Source organism: Polyergus mexicanus, unplaced genomic scaffold (assembly GCF_030449975.1).
Source record: "Polyergus mexicanus isolate NDT 795.1 unplaced genomic scaffold, iyPolMexi1.0 SCAF_4, whole genome shotgun sequence".
Taxonomy (NCBI): domain Eukaryota; kingdom Metazoa; phylum Arthropoda; class Insecta; order Hymenoptera; family Formicidae; genus Polyergus; species Polyergus mexicanus.
In genome coordinates this window covers 7,607,995-7,625,770 of record NW_027223324.1, presented here as the reverse complement: position 1 = coordinate 7,625,770, position 17,776 = coordinate 7,607,995, and the positions used below count along the sequence as shown (strand labels likewise).

Below are 17,776 nucleotides of genomic sequence, written 5' to 3'. Positions count from 1 at the left end.
TTAATGATCGCGATAGAAGATCCTCGAAAAATTCAAAGATGAGGAGCGAGGATATTACGGACTTGCCCAAGATGTCATTTAAACAGAAACAGGCGACTGCTAGATTCTCCTTGGCGACTGTCTGGCTACCCGTGTAGCTTTCTACTTATCACAACATCGCAAACCGACGACGTAAATATGTTTTATTTCAGCATTTGAGCTATAATGCTTGTAAAATGTGAATCATGCACAGATTGGCAAGGTTTTTCTCAGACGATCTCGTCAAAATGCCCCGCATCGATATAGATATTAAGATATTTTATTTAAGCTAATTGAAATCACAACAAGACTCTCTTGTTCAATAAACGTAAGGACAAAATGCAAAATCCACGTCTAATCAAAAACATAAAAAAGTATAGGTGTTACTTTCTAAAGTTCTCACGGCGTTGATCCTCAATCCACACGCATATCAATCACGCACACACATCGCGACGACAGTACACTCTCTTGCAACACAGAAAAAGAGACAAAAATCGAGCCGTGCCAGTGTTGTCGACAAACTCAGGCAGGTTTTACAAAGGAAGTACATTATAATAAATGGAAAAATAAATACAATGTGCGTGTGTCTATACCGATAATTATATAACACAATGTTTGTAAAGAGAATCAATTTATAAGATTGTTTCTCTCTCTCTCTCTCTCTCTCTCTCTCTCTTTCTCTCGGTTCATTGCGACTTCCGGCACACGTTCACTTCCACTATCACGCTAGACGTTTTCGATCCGACAACCGTCTCGATGTTCGTCAGCTCCTCTCCCTTGGATACGCTTAAGTTCCTCGCCTCTTCTTCTTTTGAGGGAAGCAGGGTAGCTGGCTTCTCGCTCTCCGATGTAGTCGCGACTTCCTGCGCCGCAATCTTCGAGGTAGACGAGCGACTACCCGGTCCACCGTTCACCAGATACCTCAACGGCACGGACTCGGATTTGCCTGAGCCTTTTCTGAAGCGCCAACATCAGCTTGGTTAATTAATTAATAAACACGAGAGAGATCATTAATAGAAAAAAATTAGTCATAATAATGTTTATCGTATTATTTGATAAAATAAAAAAAATATATATAATTTTAATTATGCAGAAATTGTTCCGTAAAAATTTTTTCTCTGAAAAAAAAAAAAAAAAAAAAAAAAATCTGGAGTGGTTTTTTTTTCCGTCAAATTTTCATCATCGAGATTACTAACTTTGGTATCGTCGGGCAGGACCACAACTTGAAATCAGCCCCGAACTGCTCACCCTCCTCGATCGTCTGCGGCAGGTGGATGTTGAGCGTCTCCGGCAGGAATACGGAAGTGAGGGCGCCGGCAACGCTCAGCGAACCCATCACGATCAGGGGTAAGACTCTCGAGTATACCGCCAAATGAACGATGTAGGGAAAGGTGAGAAGGCCGATGCCGGCTATGAAAGAAGCTATGCCCATCGCCTGAGACCTTAGCACAGTCGGCAGTAGCTCACCGACGAAGACGTAGAAGACGGCGAAGGACGCAGCGATGCCGAATTTCCCGATCATCGCCAGGCTTACGGTCACCCAGACCGCGTCTGCTGCGACAAGGGCCGATTGTGTATATAAGTTGTATATTCCCTGAATCTCTCGATTATAGAGCGGCATATTTCATTTCCTTAAATTCATCGACTCTCCTTTTAAGAGGGGAATTTAAAACTTACATTTCGTTGACTTCTATATATTAATAAGAGAAGTTATGCATGCAGAATAATAACTAATTTATAAGCAGGTCGAACGTTTACTCGTAAACGTTGTGACGTCGGCGCGACGGTAATTCCCGCTCATACCGAACATGTGTGAGTGTGACAATATCATGACGAATTCAATAAGCTAATGACGTTTGAGGCCGCCGTGACGCAGAAGTACGCGATTCGGCTTAATATTTTTATTCAATTCCGCGAAGATAATCAAATAATATGGAGATGAGCAACGCGCGTATATAATAGCATCACGCATTATACATTTATGTGTCATCATTCATTTTTCGCTTTTTAAAAATATTTTATGATGTGATAAAATGAATATAATTAAGGGTGTATAAATATAAAAAAAAAAAAAAAAAAAAAAAAAAAAAATTTCAAGAAAATTACATTTTTGTTTATTGAATAAGATCTCAATCAAAGTAAGAGATGAATCGACAAAGTAATACCTTCGGGCACGAACATACACGACACGCAAGCGAGCCCACCCAGCATCATGGTCACGCATAATACCCATCGTCTGCCCAATCTGTCCATCGCGTACCACGTAATGAAGTACGATGGAATCTCTACGATACCTCCTACGGAAAATAAGCAAAAGAATCTCATAAATTTTGGATGATATGAAATCATGAAATTTATGATAATCGAGATAAAAGCGAGAGAGAAGAACAAGGAGCGTTTACCGATAAAAAAAGCCAGATAATCGGAGACACCTAGATTGGTCGTGTTGTAAGACAGTCCGTTGTACACTACCGCGTTCGCCACCCAATCGAAAGCGAGAATGAAGAACTTCTTTCTAATGTTCGGATTCGTAATCAGATCCATGGGTGTCGCGGACGACGGCGGCGATCTGTTCTCGCCCTCCACGTCGATGCTGCCGTCAGAGTTCTTACCGTTACACGATATTCCCTGTCTCTTTAATATTTCTACCTACAAATAATGATCGCTAAATATCATATAACTCTCTCGATTATAATGGAAGAATGAAAAATATATTTTTTATATACGTTATGAAAACGTAGAGAGATATGTATATATTATGATAATTAAATATCAAACGAGATTACCTCCATTTTTCTAAGAAAATTCGTAGGCACTGTTTTGCCATTGACCTTTGCCATATGCTGGACGATTACTTCCGCCTCGTCTATTCTGTTTTTACTGAGAAGCCACCGCGGCGACTCGGGGATGATCCAGTAGTAACTGAAGAGAAGAATGAAAGGCACCGATGTGGCTAACGATAAGGTGTACCAATGCCTTAACAAATAACCCTGACGAAAAGAAAAAAATAAAAGCATATACCAGCGAATGAAGACGGAAAATAAATAATAATCTTTTGTATCTTTTTTGGCCATATTTTCGAATTTCATCACGTATATTTCCTTAATGCACAATTTTTTTTTCTCTCTTATAATTTAATTTTAATATATATATATATATTGTATAATAAATTTAATTTGCGATAAAACATAATAATACATTAACTTCTGCTAAATTTCGAATTAAGAAGGCAATTTGGCATAAAAACGAATTATTCGAATTTATTTATCTCTCTCGCGCGCGTCGCTTCAGGGACATCGGAATGTTTCTATTTGCATGCGGCGAATCACTCGCATTTGCATACGCTCGTATCATATGATACACGCTGATAAATCGCTTGCAAAATGATACGCGTTGCACCCTCGTATTAAGTTTATTGTGCACGAGATGTCGCCTCGCGCGATCATGCGAGTGTCCCGACGTCAAGATTTTTGCCACGAAACATTGTTGTAGACTGTATTTTGCTCCTTCACATTTTATAAAGGAGAATACTTACCAGCAATGCTAGAAGAGACATTGCCGTAGCGAAGAACATACAAATTACCATCCCGGCAAATGTTCGGTATCTTGGTCCCATCAGCTCGAGAGCTGCAACAAAATTACAAGTGTCATTTTGTCGATCTTCTATTTACAAGAAGAAAGACATTGTAATCTCTCTGATTCTCTCTTCTCTTTCTGTTTTTAAGCTTGCTTTTAAGCAATCTTGAATTCGTTAAAAAAAAAAAGATTCAAGATATTGGATGATTGCATAAGTTCGTGCCCGATTTTCATAGATGGCATTAAGTTACTGCATGGCGGAGTTCTATTGTTTTCGTGTGGTAATTGTTGCTTACACCGAATAGATGACGTTGTCTTATGTCAATTTAGCGTCAGACATTGTTCAGATAAGTCCATTTATGCATAAGAGAAATCATTAAAAATGGAGAACGAAAGGTGCATTTGCGGCATGTAATGCTATATGAATTTCGGAAAGGCGTGAGTGTTGGGATTGCACAAAAAAATATTCAAAGCGTTTATTTGGACCGCGCTCCTGCTCTCCGGACAGTCAAAAAGTGGTTTGGCAGATTTCGAAATGGTGATTTCAACATGGAGGATCAACCCCGCTCTGGACGGCCTTCTGGCATTGATGATGACATTGTGCATGCCTTAGTGGAAAGAAACCCAAGGATTATAACTGAGGATATTGCTGAGAGGCTGAACATCGATAATTCAACCGCTTTTCGTCATTTAAAAAAGCTTGGATACATTTCCAAGCTTGATACGTGGGTGCCGCATCTCCTGACTGAAAGGAATAAGCTGCAGGAAAACTGCAGGAGTCGCAATGGGAAATTCTGCAGCACCCGCTATATTCTCCAGATATTGCGCCTTTAGATTTTTATCTGTTCCGGTCTTTGCAGAATAGTTTAAATGGCAAGAATCTCAATTCCGAGGAAGCTGTCGAAAACCACCTTACAAACTTTTTTCAAGAAAAACCAAGTTCTTTCTTCAAAAATGGAATCGACAAGCTTATAGATGGTTGGAAAACCATTGTAGAAAAGAATGGAGACTATATAATTGATTAATAAAAGTGTTATCTCTAAAATATAATCTATTGAAGTTTATATTTAAATCGGGCACGAACTTATGCAATCACCCAATATAAATCTATTGATGACTTTATGCATGCATTTTATATGTATGTGTATTTTATTTCTTTGTGTGTTTTCTGTATTACATAAAGTATAAAATTAAGAGATAAAATTTCTCTACAAGTTTATCTCAAATTTTGTCGCAAATTAAAGATTGTGTTGCAGTATATGTATTGTCATGTATATTTTTGCTTGAAATTTGATGATTAAATAGCTTGTAAATTATGCGTGGTCAACTTACCAAGTATAAAAGGTATCTGATAAATGGCAGGAAAAAAGAGACCATTCACAGTCCTCAGCGCGGTGTAGATCACGTAATTCGGACTGAAGCTCGTGGCGATGGAGAATATCACCTCGAGGAACAGGATGGCGAAGAAGGCCGTTCTTCTGCCCCATTTGTCGGCGATCCAACCGAACACAACGTTGCCGAAAAGACTGCCAACGTAGAAGAAAGTCGTCGACGTGGAAGGCCACCAACTGTTGTCACATACCAGGTCTAGCTATGTGGATATAGAACGCCATTAAACTACTTCGCCGACACGAATTTGCATATTGGCGAAAATAAGTCATGGTTTAAGTCATAATAAAAATAAAAAAACAAATGCTATTAAAAACATGTATGTTTTAATTAATCGAAGCGTTTCAAAGTTTTTTGCATTTCGCTTATCTAATCGAGAAATGCCAAACAGTCGAGCATGAGAACTGAAATAAGATCACTGTGCAATCAAGAAAATTCTCACCCAACCAATGTGATTACGAATAATGACTGTATGACGACTCGAGGAGATAAATCGATATCGCGGAATGTCCGAGGAAGTCATTGCTCTGATCAAATTGTCATCGTTCTTCTCATATAAACATACACATAATATATATAATTGTAGACTGTCTTCGATAAATGTGATTTTGAGATTTTACAAAAATTATGATCGACATGTATTTCGTAAGATTTGCATCATGGTATAAGAATACAAGATGTTGTAACATTAGAATACGTTAAAGTTCACGGAATGAACTTCAAATTAAATTAGAGAACTCGCATTATTCTCTAAATATAAAAATTCAACATGTAACATATATTGGCTGTCTATTAGAATGATAATCTAAGCTTCCGATATACAAACATACCTTGCGTTTTAGAATTCGATACATGAATTTGAAAAGCATATTTTCAAAATTTTATAAAAGTTCAAAATTAAATTTAAAAATTCTGCATAGATTGATTACAAATTCATTCGCGAACACTCGCTGACATTGACGATGAACGTCATAAAGCGCTCTATGCACATACACCCGCACAATAGCATATATGCGGCGCGCTATGCGCCAACATTAGCGACGAACCGGAGTGCGTGCTCGCACGCGTGTGAATACACGCGTCATTCGGTTGATCGTCATTTGCTCGTCGGTCCAGCATCGGTGACACACGCACCCGCGTGCGCGCTTCGAGGAATGGAGCAGTGGCTGGAAGCTAGAAAGTGGGAGATGCTGCGCTGGACCGGCACAGCGCGATGGTGGAGGCGTTTCATCTCGTTGCGTTCACTCATTGCGGAAGGCTACCGGCGTAAACGCGCGAGTGTTTATCGCGAGTGGGGGAGAGCACGCTTACGTGTACGTGTACGAGAGAGTCTGTATGTAAATTGCAAGCTCGCATGCGGACGCGCGTGTTCGTCCGAAGGACGCCAAGGTGTATTGGTAAGCTTCCCACAGTGAGAAGTGTCCATCACCCTCGTTTGACAGGAGGAACACGGTCCCCCTTTCCCCGCGCCCTTTAAAATCCCCGTCTCTCTTTCTCTCGCGCGGCAAAATCGACGCGATCATCTCAATGAGCGTATGTTTGTTAATGCAAACGATGACGACAGATGCTTACACTTTGTACACTACATTTTTCATATGACACACTAATTAAAAAATTGCGCGTATGTCATTTTAGAAAATTATAGTTTCTACTACGCTTATATTTTTTCCAATGTTGTTGAAAGAAACTATATAATTGCATAAGAATTACTTGCGCAGATTAAGTTTAAATTAATTTTTAATATGGATAAAAAAATATTTTTTCATATATATATATATATATATATATATTTGTATTTAAAAGACAATTAAATTCCAATCAAATGCTTTTGATAAATGCTTATTATACTCAATCTATTTTATAAGCAAGAATATCGTCTTGACTTTACAATAGCTTAAAATGATTTAGCATTTGTGCAATCGCGAAATAATAGTTTTGAAGAAAATAAGGAAATCGTGCGCAAAGATTTTGTTAAAAATTCTCTTTCGCTAAGAAATAACGTGGATGCGGTTGCATCCTGCATTCTCGACATACATCAAAAAGATGTAATTAACATTATTAGCAAGAGCAACCCACATACGACAGCTGAACAAACAAAATCTCTCGATTGAGTGCCTATTAGCTTCAACAAACAAAATCTACCTGTACACGCTAATAGCTTTGACACAAAGTTTGATTTAAGCAAATTGCCACTTACGGACTTTCGAGGTCTGCGCGAAACGCGCAAAAGATAAATTGCGCGGAAAGACAGAAGTGCACCCGCTGATGATGCTACCGAGTTATTGTCAAGGGCAGTGCGCGCCGTCCATAAGGACATTAATAATACGTATGTACTTTGTCACCCTGACACACTTTGAAATCGCGCGATATATTGATATGGCCGCGATACCGTTTGTTATCGCCTTTCTTTACGCGACTTGTTGCACAGATTCGACACATCGATATTGAATTCTACGTCGATAGGATCGATGATATATGTCGGCATGATATTTATAATTAGATAAATTTAATTAGCTGAGGAGGTAAAGATTTTCAAGTAATTTAGGTTTTGTGTTTAATAGTAATGGAAATTATAAAGAACACATAAAGGATTTGTATAACAAAGGAAGGTTGGCAGCCAATAAAACATGGGGTTTGGGGGAAAGGATTTGTAGAGATGATTTTACAAGAAGGTGGGGGTTATTTAGGTATCTGGTGCAGAGTGTAATGTTTTACGGAGTGGAAATATGGGACTGGGAGGAAAAGAAGGAATTAGAAAGAGTGATGTTAGATTACGTAAGATGATTATTCAGGTTATAATGCTGTACGCCAAGGTATTTAATGTCGAGAGAATTAGGTTTAAACAAATTAAGGATAGAGTGGGGTATAAGGTCTTGGAGATATGAGGAAAAGATAAGAGGTATGGAAGAAAGTAGATGGGTAAAAAAGTGTTGGATGGAAAAAGAAGTAAATAGAGGGGGGGATATGTATAGTAGGGGGAGAGAAAAATATTATAATAGAAATGGGTGGGGTATCGAAGCATTAGAAATTTTAAGAGAGGAAGGAATTGATATTAGAGAGGAGTTGAGAAATAGGGACAGGGAAGTGCAGAGACAATTAGAGGATAATAAAATTAGGGAAGCTAGATATAATAAGAAATACAAGGATTTGGAAATAAGGTTGGAAGGGCCAGTGTATTTAAGGGAAGGAAATGTGGATATAAGAAATTTAGGCGACAGCGTAAGGGCTTTATTAAGGTTAAGGTGCGGAAAGATGGAGGATAGAAATAAATATTGGTTAGGGGAGGAAGCGTATGCCTGTGTATTTTGCGGTATAGGCGAGGATTGTACAAGTCATTATTTTAAAGATTGTGATGTAACTAAAAGTTGGTTTATAGAAATAGGTAAGGATGAGAATGAAGTAGAGGAAAAATTGTGGAACAATGTGTTAGATGATGCGAAAGGAAGGTTATTAAGGAAAATTTGGAAGGAGAAGGAGAAGGTTATAAGAAAAATAGGAATATAAGGTAGTTATAAGGGTATGTATGAGAGAATGAGAAAGATATGTGAGTTATAGGTATTGTGTAAACCAAGTCCACTTCTTGGCGTTAAGCTGAAGTTAAATAAAGATTATACATTATTATTATATTTAATTAGCTGCGAAATATATGGATCACAGGAGAGGAGATGCAAAGAAACGATACGATCAATATCAAAACTTCGCGTCAAATTTTGCGGAAATATTGTGTGATAATTAGTCGATAGTAATTGAGGACAAAGTCTGTGATACATTTATCTACATACACTTAACTTCGAAACACGGCACGACAAAAGTTTCTGTTCGCCATACTATACTTATACTCAATTAAGATTGCAACCGCTTTATTTATAAAAAAAATGAAAATACGAGAACCGCCTAAATACGAGCCGTGACGCACATCGAGAGGCAAACCTGTCCTTTCATTTTCCGTTTTTTATTGTCATTGCTTTCTACTGCTATGGTGCTATGTCGCACTCGTTCGCTTGACTATTTTATTCCTCTTTTATCATTTATCATTTTACCCTTTTAATCAATTTACTATGATGCTTGTTTCGTCACGAAATAATCACGCCTTTCGTAAATGAATTAAATTACTTTATCGAAAAGTATACATTGAAAACTTTTAGAAAAGATGCATGATTGATTTGTTAGGAAGTATAAATAATTTAGCAATTCTATTGTGCAACGGACGTTTTTAGTCGCATTTTCTATAGATTAAATTATTCTGTTATCGATTCAAGATGAAGAGTCTCGTAAACTACTTTGGCTGTGTATATTTTTGTTAATCAATATCGGATTTTTTTTTTCTTAGATTAAACATCAATCTAAAGTTAGCGATTTTCAAGCATTCTCACGTGTCCCCATGCATATTCGTAATTCATTAAGTTGTTCGCTGGTCCGCGTGAGTGATTTAGAATGACGGTATCCTGAGAAACTGAAATAGAACAAGCAAGAAAGGATTTTATGAAATGTATTTGTTCTGTTACCGGATGCAAGTGACAAGTCAGCAAAAACTGCTTTTTTATCAATTTATAAGAGAATAACTGTGTGTGTGTGTGTGTGCGGTAAATAATGCTATAATTGAAGCTAATTCATATATAATCGAAGCTATTCATCTGTAATAATTAAATTATCGAAAATATGATATTAGTATATTTTTTTTGAAAGCTAAATTTATTTAACTATAATTATCATAGCGTTATAAATGTATACCGAGGTTACCGATGTAAATTACACATATATAAGTTACGGAATATGGATATAAATTATCACGGCATCCTATAAATTAAATCCGGGCAGGGGGAGAGAGGAAGTGGCGGATATGTGGTATATTCGTCTTGGCCGCTTGTCACATGTCGACGCGGAAAAGACAATGACCTGTACCGCGGTCTCGTGCGGCGTAGTGTCATTAAAGCGAAGCTCCTAAATCGAGCACAATAAATCATCGGATCGGAAGCGAAGGATACAGGCGCGAATGCCCACGCGCTTATTTTTTATTCACGCTGGCCTCTCGTTCTCTCCACCACGCAAACATATCCGAAAAAAAAAATATTTTCCCAGATTGCATAAGCGTTTCAAAATAATAATTTCGTCTCATCCTAACCAAACGAATTATGTGCGGTGCTAATTAAATAAACGCTCACGAGAGTAAAATAATTGAAAGATTTCAATACAAATGACACTTTAAAAACGATACACGCGCATACATTACACATCGATGCGTACTTATCAATATCAAACAATTATCTTTATATTATATCTCGTTAAATATCCAATAAAAAGAAGTACATAAAAGATGCGGGAGCGAAAAAAGTGACACGTGAAAATGCGGAAGAAAGAGATGGAGGAAGAGAAAGAGAAGGGGGAAAAAAAAACGGAAGCTTGTCGCGTTGAATCCGGTAGCGATCAAGTACGTAGGAACATATACCCTCTATATGAAGAGAGGTAGCAGTTTGTGCGAGGCGTTTGATGTGACATATCACATGACCGGATGCGGGGGTAGGTAAATTGGTCGGTAATTGCTGACGCCACCAGAGTTGCAACCTATCGGCCAGTCACTCGGTCGCTCATCAACCTTGTCATCACCTGTTGATGATTCTCGTTGCTGAATTCTCGCTGAATCCCTTTGGCGGAATCTTAGAATTCCGGCGCGTTAAACGCGAGACGTCACTCTTCTCGTGATTTCGAGAAATTCGCTCGTAAATCATTCATATTATCGCACATAGTTGTTTTTCTTTTATTTAGAATAAGCAAATTTTTTTTTTTATTTATTTCATTTATAGTAATTAATTTATGTGACGATTTGTTATATAATAATTCTCTCTTTTTATCCGAAAAAGCAACGATATATTTTTCGATTCCAGTAATGGTGTAGTATCTCGCATGAGACGCATTTATAAACGGACAAAATTTATTTCCCGCGCGTTTATCGCATTAAATTAAATCTCTCTGCAAAAGCGAGATAAATTTGGCTGTTGTATCTCATGTCGGTTAAATAAATTTTGCGGATGATTAATTAAAAGTACGGGCGGAAATGCAGTGGTTGTAATTCATGTGATTCTGCTGAATAAAAACGACAACCGGGCGCGTAAACATCGGATAGAACGAGCAAATACAATAAAATAAACGTAAACGCGATGCACTGATAGGCTTAACGTCGCGCTTATCAGATTCTGAGGAATACGCGAAGAGAAAATTATGTAATAATTCTCTGATTTATCATAAGCGGCATCATATAAACGAGCGCATTCGCAGATATTAATATCCGTAACTAGATAGGCAAAATAAATACAGACAGGTCATACAATTTCGAGAGGTGTACAAACGTATTTGCTCTTTAAAAAAAAACAAAAACAAAAAAAAACAACATAATCAATATTCAGATTCATCGTCAGTCAATAATTATCTCATACAAAATCCGCTACGAAATTACGATCGAAAATCGGTTTAGTAAAAATCAATAGAATTGTATAAAAGAAAAGAGGAAGGAGAAAAAATACGCCTAGATTTTCGACCCCGTGCATTGCGATCCCCGTTACGTCAACAGTTCACGTTGCGTTGTCTAATTGTGGCAATTTAATAATGTCTTAATGAACACTTACGACTCACTGCCACGTGACAGCGAGGTTTATCCAGTCCCAGGCTCGGCTGTTTTCTTCGATATTCAAATGCACGACGGAAAATGACTTCTTTTGGAAACGCTATACGCGGTGTTGACTTGATACGGATTAAACACGGAGTTGCCTTCTGCAAGACGCGTTTTGCAACGAAAGCAAAATACGAAATTATAAATATAACGTAAAACGAGACGACACAATCAGAAATAAAATAAATCACACTCCGTGAAAAAACACTATTTTGGCAAAACATTTGTAGAAACGGACATTTTGCATTTTTTCAAATATTGTTCTCGCATTTGCGTATTTCATAGCGGAAACGTGATCCTCATAATGAAAATGTTTACGAGCGTCGACGAAGATTTCACGCAACCGAGACGAATGATGCTCGTTATAGATAGAGGATGTGACGAATCGTTCTGAATACGACCGCTTGTAGTTACGTCAATTTTACGCACGTCTGTTGGAAAAATTGCTTTACGTAGTTTACTCGTAAACACGCTGTTCGTCAATAATTTCCGGTATCAATAAGACCGATCTCCCTCTTTAATCTCGTTCTCTATCAATATAAAAAAAATTGTTTTAATTCTGAATAATATTAGGTGTACAACTTTGCTTCCGCCGTTTTCCTATAGATGGCCTTAGCGGTAAGTAGTGGTCGAAATAAATAGATCATAGACGTCATGCGATAAATTTGGGCATCTGTCAACATAACCCCATAGAAACATTAGTCGATTTGTGTCCGCGTCATAAAGTTATTCTCGATTGAAAATGTCAGTTTACGAGCCAAATTCTCGTCATTTGCGGGAGGTTTTAATTTTCTGCTTCAATATGAAGAAATCTGCGGCTGAGGCTCATCGAATGCTCTCAAATACTTATGGTGAAGCCGCTATTAGTGAAAGAACGTGTCGTGAGTGGTTTCAACGCTTCAAGAACGGTGATTTTCACGTCGAAGATCGGCATAGCGGTGGAAGAGAGAAGGTTTTCGAAGATGCAGAATTGGAGGCATTACTTAACGAAGACTCGAGTCAAAGTCAAAAAGAATTGGCACGATCATTGGGAGTGACTCAACAAGCAATTTCAAAACGCCTAACCAGTTTTTTATAATAAAGCCTCGAATTTCGGAAAAAAGCGGCGGAAGCAAAGTTGTACACCTAATACTAACAGTCACCAAATTCCCTTCGATACATTTTTAATCGAATATAATCCTCCAAGGATGAACACTTTCTTTTTACGACAGCTATGGAAAACACGGTGAGATAATAAACGCGGGAACGTCACGTCTCTCAAGATTTGGTTTCACGATATCGCGCTTAATCAGACCTAATCGTGCGTAATCCGCGCTCCATCATTTAATCCGTTCGCGCCAATCGTTCTCATCATCGTCGGCAAATACTTCACGGAAAGACGAGAGATCTCGTCACGGAGGTACGTAATTTCGTTCCGCGAACGGGACCGCAGAAGCTCGGCGCGATGCACAACCGTCACTGGGGCAACGCTATCAAGTCAAAGGCCAAGGCGACGTGGGTGAAATCCGATGCTAGACAAAGAAGAAATTTGCCGGCGACGATTAAGGCCGTTGTAGGAATATTAAGCGAATCGTCATGGCTATGTTTCGCGCTATGAACACGTCCAAGTTATTCACTCGCGCGTGAAAATCGCCTCTTCTTCTTTTCGCGAATTTGCAACAAAAGAAACGTCTGATTTTACTCTTTCAAACATATAATAAGAGATTTTTATCATCAATTATAAATTTAATTTGTCGTCCAGAAAGAAGAAATAAATTAATGCGAGTTTATTTCCGTTTCACGGGCGATGAAAACGAGTAGATCGGTCTTTTGTAATTTTTTCACCATTATAGTCGCCATTGTTACGTATCGTTTTTTTTTATAACATGTACTTTGTACTTAAAAAGATACATACAGGGTGTCCCATTTTAAAGGACCCACTCAAATATCTCAGAAACACTGCGTTAAATCGAAAAATGTTTCAAACAAAAGTTGTGTGGCTTCAAGAGGGCCATAAGATGGTGCCAATGATTTGACCTTGGAAAATCATTTGAAGGTCATGTGAAGGTCAACTTTAAAATCTTAAATGGAAACCCCTATTTTTTATTTAGTATACTTGTAGCTGACATCGAGAGCTTTCCAAAACACTATAATAAACTATTTTTTTATTAAGTACTTTTTTAGTTATTTTATATTTTAATCTGACATATTTTGATATAAAAAATTAAATATCTCGTAAAATATTTAGTTTTTGATAATCTTACCGTAATACTTCTATGTATAGAATAATGAGACAAATCAATTAGTATATAAAAAAAAATTGTTTTTAAGAAAATTATTTACAATGTATTTTTTTAAACAATTATTTGTTTTTTTTGGCACTAATTAATTTGTCTTATTATTCTGTACATTGAAGTATTACGGTAAAATGATCGAAAACTGAATATTTTACGAAATATTTTATTTTTTATATCAAAATATGTCAGATTAAAATATAAAATAACTCAAAAAGTACTTAATGAAAAAATAATTTATTATAGTGTTTTGGAAAGCTCTCGATGTCAGCTACAAGAATACTAAATAAAAAATGGGGGTTTCCATTTAAGATTTTAAAGTTGACCTTCACATGACCTTCAAATGATTTTCCAAGGTCAAATCATTGCCACCATCTTATGGCCCCCTTGAAGCCACACAACTTTTGTTTGAAACATTTTTCGATTTAACGCAGTGTTTCTGAGATATTTGAGTGGGTCCTTTAAAATGGGACACCCTGTATATATATATATATGTATTAAGCGACCACTCGGCCCGTAAAATCAAAATTATCCGCAACGATTTAAATTTTTTTGCCACATATATTACACTTGTGTAACGATACATAACAATTACAACATTATCGTTAGCGAATTAGACATGCCGGTAAGAGCAAGGAGCGCAGAATGTATACGCTCTGTATACTCTTTCGTATATTAAATTGTTTTTTTACGCGCGGTTATCGATAGTAAAAAGCAATTATTTGTCCTTCATCGAAGAGTTGAAATTAAAAATCGACGCTCGGATTCTCTCTTACTTTAAAGCCATCCAAACAATTCGCAAGAAACTGCCATTGCCCACACGCAATCAGTACCAGACACGAGTGTCTCAAGTGCCTCGTTACGACGGAAACAGTCGCCTCGATGAACGAGCTACATGAAGTCTCTCTCTCTCTCTCTCTCTCTCTCTCTCTCTCTCTCTCTCTATCGGTGAAAGAGAGAAAGTCGAGTTTACCTCGGTCACAAGGGTGCTATCATAGTCCCTGGTGTCGTAGTTCCACCCGTATCGGCACTTGGTAGTCGGCCAGTCGGGACTGCTGACCGGCGGCGATCGGCTCGTTGACGGACGAAACGACGTGGTCGAGGGCAACGTGTGGCCGGTGGCGTTCTGCAGATCGTCGGCGTACCGCAGCCACGAGTCGATTATCTCCGTGTAATTCACGTCGTACATGTGACACTTGGAGTAAATTCTCCTGCCGTCGGATTTGACCGTGTAGGGCAGCGAGAGCGCCTTTCTCTCCTCCAACGACATCAGATCCGTCAGATTCTCCAACTCCGGTATCCTGCACCAGTGTTCCGGCGAGGCGCTCACGAACACCTGTTCCGAAATTACGTGAGTCTAAAGTCTCTGATTACTCGGATGTGTAGATATTTTGTTACGTTCGCATCTACTTATCGCTGCCTCGTAATATACTGCCTCGATTTAACAATGTAATTTTCATTATCAACAGCTTTCATCTCAGAATGCGGAGACATTTGAAACGCTCGTTGGATATTTTATGAATTTAAATATCTGATATTCGATATTAATTTATCGTTTGTTCATTTTTATATATATATATTTTATCAAGAGAGCGAATAATCGAGTTATACATATTAAATTTTCGCGAAATTTCTGTGCCTTTAAACTGTACGCATAATAGCTATTGTATAACTATTGTATATTTTATCTGTTCGCATAATTTAATATCGCGTGCTTCAAAAAAATCTACCAATCGGATCTATTTATTTATTATCTTATTCATGGTAATTTTGCGATTTACGTTTTTGCAAGATATAGATTCGTATTAATTAATATAATATTAATATATAAAGTATATATTAAACATTGAATTTCATTCAGCATTTTGCTGTTATTTGTACGTTGTATCAATCCCCATTTCAGCGACGACCCTCGAATCTCCTGAAACGAAGCATCATGACAGAAGTGACACGCTTACTTGCGAGAACGCCAGGAAGGCGGCCGGCAGGGTGGCGGGTATGCACAGCAAGTAGTACATGATGTTCTGGTATCGGCCCTTCTCTCCCACGTGTACCAGCACCTCGTCGAAGTCGATCGAGCTCATGTTTCCGGCGGTGTCTCTGCGACTCTGCCGTGTCTCAATCTCAGCTTCACCACGACGACGACGACGGCGATGACGGCGGTGGTGGTGGCGGCGGCGGCGGCGGCGGTGATGACGATGACGGCGACGATCGTGCACGATGCGACGGTGGCGTGGTAGACCTTCGAATTACACGGCATGACCGCCGTCGCTCATCCTCGAAGGCAGCCACGCCAAATTACAAACGCACGTTTCGCGCCCGTGTTTTCGTACGACCGCGCGCCGAGGAAGTTCTTCCACCTCCTTGGCGCTGCCTGCTCTCTTCTCGTCACCTCCACCCCCGCCTCCTTCTCTTCCACCTTCTCGTCCTCGTCCTCCTCTTTCGTTTCCTCGTCCTTCTGCCGTCCCTCTGCCGTCTAGACACTGGATCCGATGTTACCCCGAGCGTGTCGAATCGGGCTGTTTTTCGAAAGCGACAACTTTCTCACGATTCGGATGTGAATTACAACGCGAACCCGGTTATTTCATACGAGGGGTCCAAGATCGCGCACGATAATATCAAGAATACTAGCGAATCGCGGTTGATCGGGATCGAGATGCCGATTTCCATTCGGCTGAAACAAGCGCGTTGCATTTCATGTCTCATGTCGTAAACCGAGAGTACGTTTTGTTGTCTGACCAACGCTGACCGAATCCCCTTCGAGAGCTTGTCAAAAGCGCCGAGTGTCGCGATCCACGTGCGTCGATCAGTTTGCGCGATCCTTGACGTTTCGTTTGGCGGATATAAATTAATCGTGAAAATTTAAAGATGAAATGAAAGGAAAAATAGGAAAAGTAATAAACTCGCTTGATCGCGGAGCAGTTTGATCCTTTTTCACTTGCCACGTGCTCTTCACTGTCACCTCACTATTGTGTCGAGGACCTATTGGATCGAGTCAATCTTCATCTCGATCCTCTCGTCTAACATTCGGCAACTGTTCACACTGCGTCTTCACAGTATCGTTATCTCAAACGATCGTCACGGTAATCTAAGTCGCGGATATTAAACTTTGCGGCTTCGCGGAGTCTGAATAGTTCGTCTGATCACGCAAACTTCTTCCACTGAAAATCCGATTCGTCCGATCGGGGCACTACGCGGGTCGACGTTCACTCACCCTTGCTCATGATTGTTTACGGAAGTGACGCGCGTCCACTTGACTCTCCCGCTCTCTCTCTCTCTCTCTCTCTCTCTCACTCTCGCGTTCGGCCGCGCACGCTGCAGCTTGGCTGCTGCGACTGACACTTCTCGACACCGCTCGCGATTCACTCGCGACAACGCAGCGGTTCCTCGTTTACGAGGGACCGTCCCTTCATCCTTCGTACAAGTTCCTCGTTCGCTCGTCACGAACGCGATCACGGACGCGTAGATCCCGGATTCGGCTACTGTGCGAACACTTTGATGATGACGATGATGATGATGACGTCGTCGTCGTCGTTCGCGCGATAGAGCGGCTTATACGCCGCGGGCATCGCGACGATCAGCCATTGCCGGAGAAGACCTCCTCTCGTCTGATCCTACCGAACATCATCTTCGTCGGGATCTCGCCACCTCCTCTTTCGACCGATCGAGAGTCACCGCCGCCGTCGCTTCTCGGTCAAGCGCGTCGCCGCAGTCTCCGGACGTTCGTCCGCCTCGCCGCTTCTCTCCCTCTCTTTCTCTCTTTCTCTCTTTCTGCAAACGAAATTTCCTTCATAGTGCACGCTATCGTAAATGCTCGCTAGTCGTTAGCTTCCGCGTGCGACGATCTCGCACGATC

At 39.5% G+C, this 17,776-nt stretch overlaps 1 protein-coding gene across 3 annotated transcripts; it reads right to left on the bottom strand.

The window, feature by feature from the left end:
• Positions 1-2: 2 nt before the first annotated feature.
• LOC138932624 (organic cation transporter 1) lies at positions 3-17,213 on the bottom strand. 3 transcript variants are annotated; one of them, XM_070294645.1, is made up of 9 exons: positions 15,879-17,213; positions 14,894-15,256; positions 4,927-5,185; positions 3,554-3,645; positions 2,805-3,008; positions 2,421-2,667; positions 2,184-2,315; positions 1,215-1,572; positions 3-975 (listed from the first exon to the last, which is right to left on the bottom strand). In XM_070294645.1, the coding sequence occupies exons 1-9, from the start codon at positions 16,002-16,004 to the stop codon at positions 705-707; spliced, it is 2,052 nt and encodes a 683-aa protein (XP_070150746.1). In that variant the 5' UTR covers positions 16,005-17,213; the 3' UTR covers positions 3-704. The 3 variants fall into 3 exon arrangements, with proteins under 3 accessions (XP_070150746.1, XP_070150747.1, XP_070150748.1); XM_070294646.1 differs by having other exon boundaries at positions 1,215-1,569; XM_070294647.1 differs by lacking the exons at positions 14,894-15,256; positions 15,879-17,213 and adding an exon at positions 11,604-12,270 and having other exon boundaries at positions 4,927-5,181.
• Positions 17,214-17,776: the final 563 nt, after the last annotated feature.

Bases quoted from the DNA above. Each gene is read 5' to 3' on its own strand.
- LOC138932624 (XM_070294645.1), bottom strand. From the start codon at position 16,004: ATGAGCTCGATCGACTTCGACGAGGTGCTGGTACACGTGGGAGAGAAG. The intron at 3,646-4,926 runs GTAAGTTGACCA...ATTTTGTTGCAG, and splicing joins TCAGATACCTTTTATACTTG to CTCTCGAGCTGATGGGACCA. The intron at 976-1,214 runs GTTAGTAATCTC...TTGGCGCTTCAG, and splicing joins TCCTGCCCGACGATACCAAA to AAAAGGCTCAGGCAAATCCG.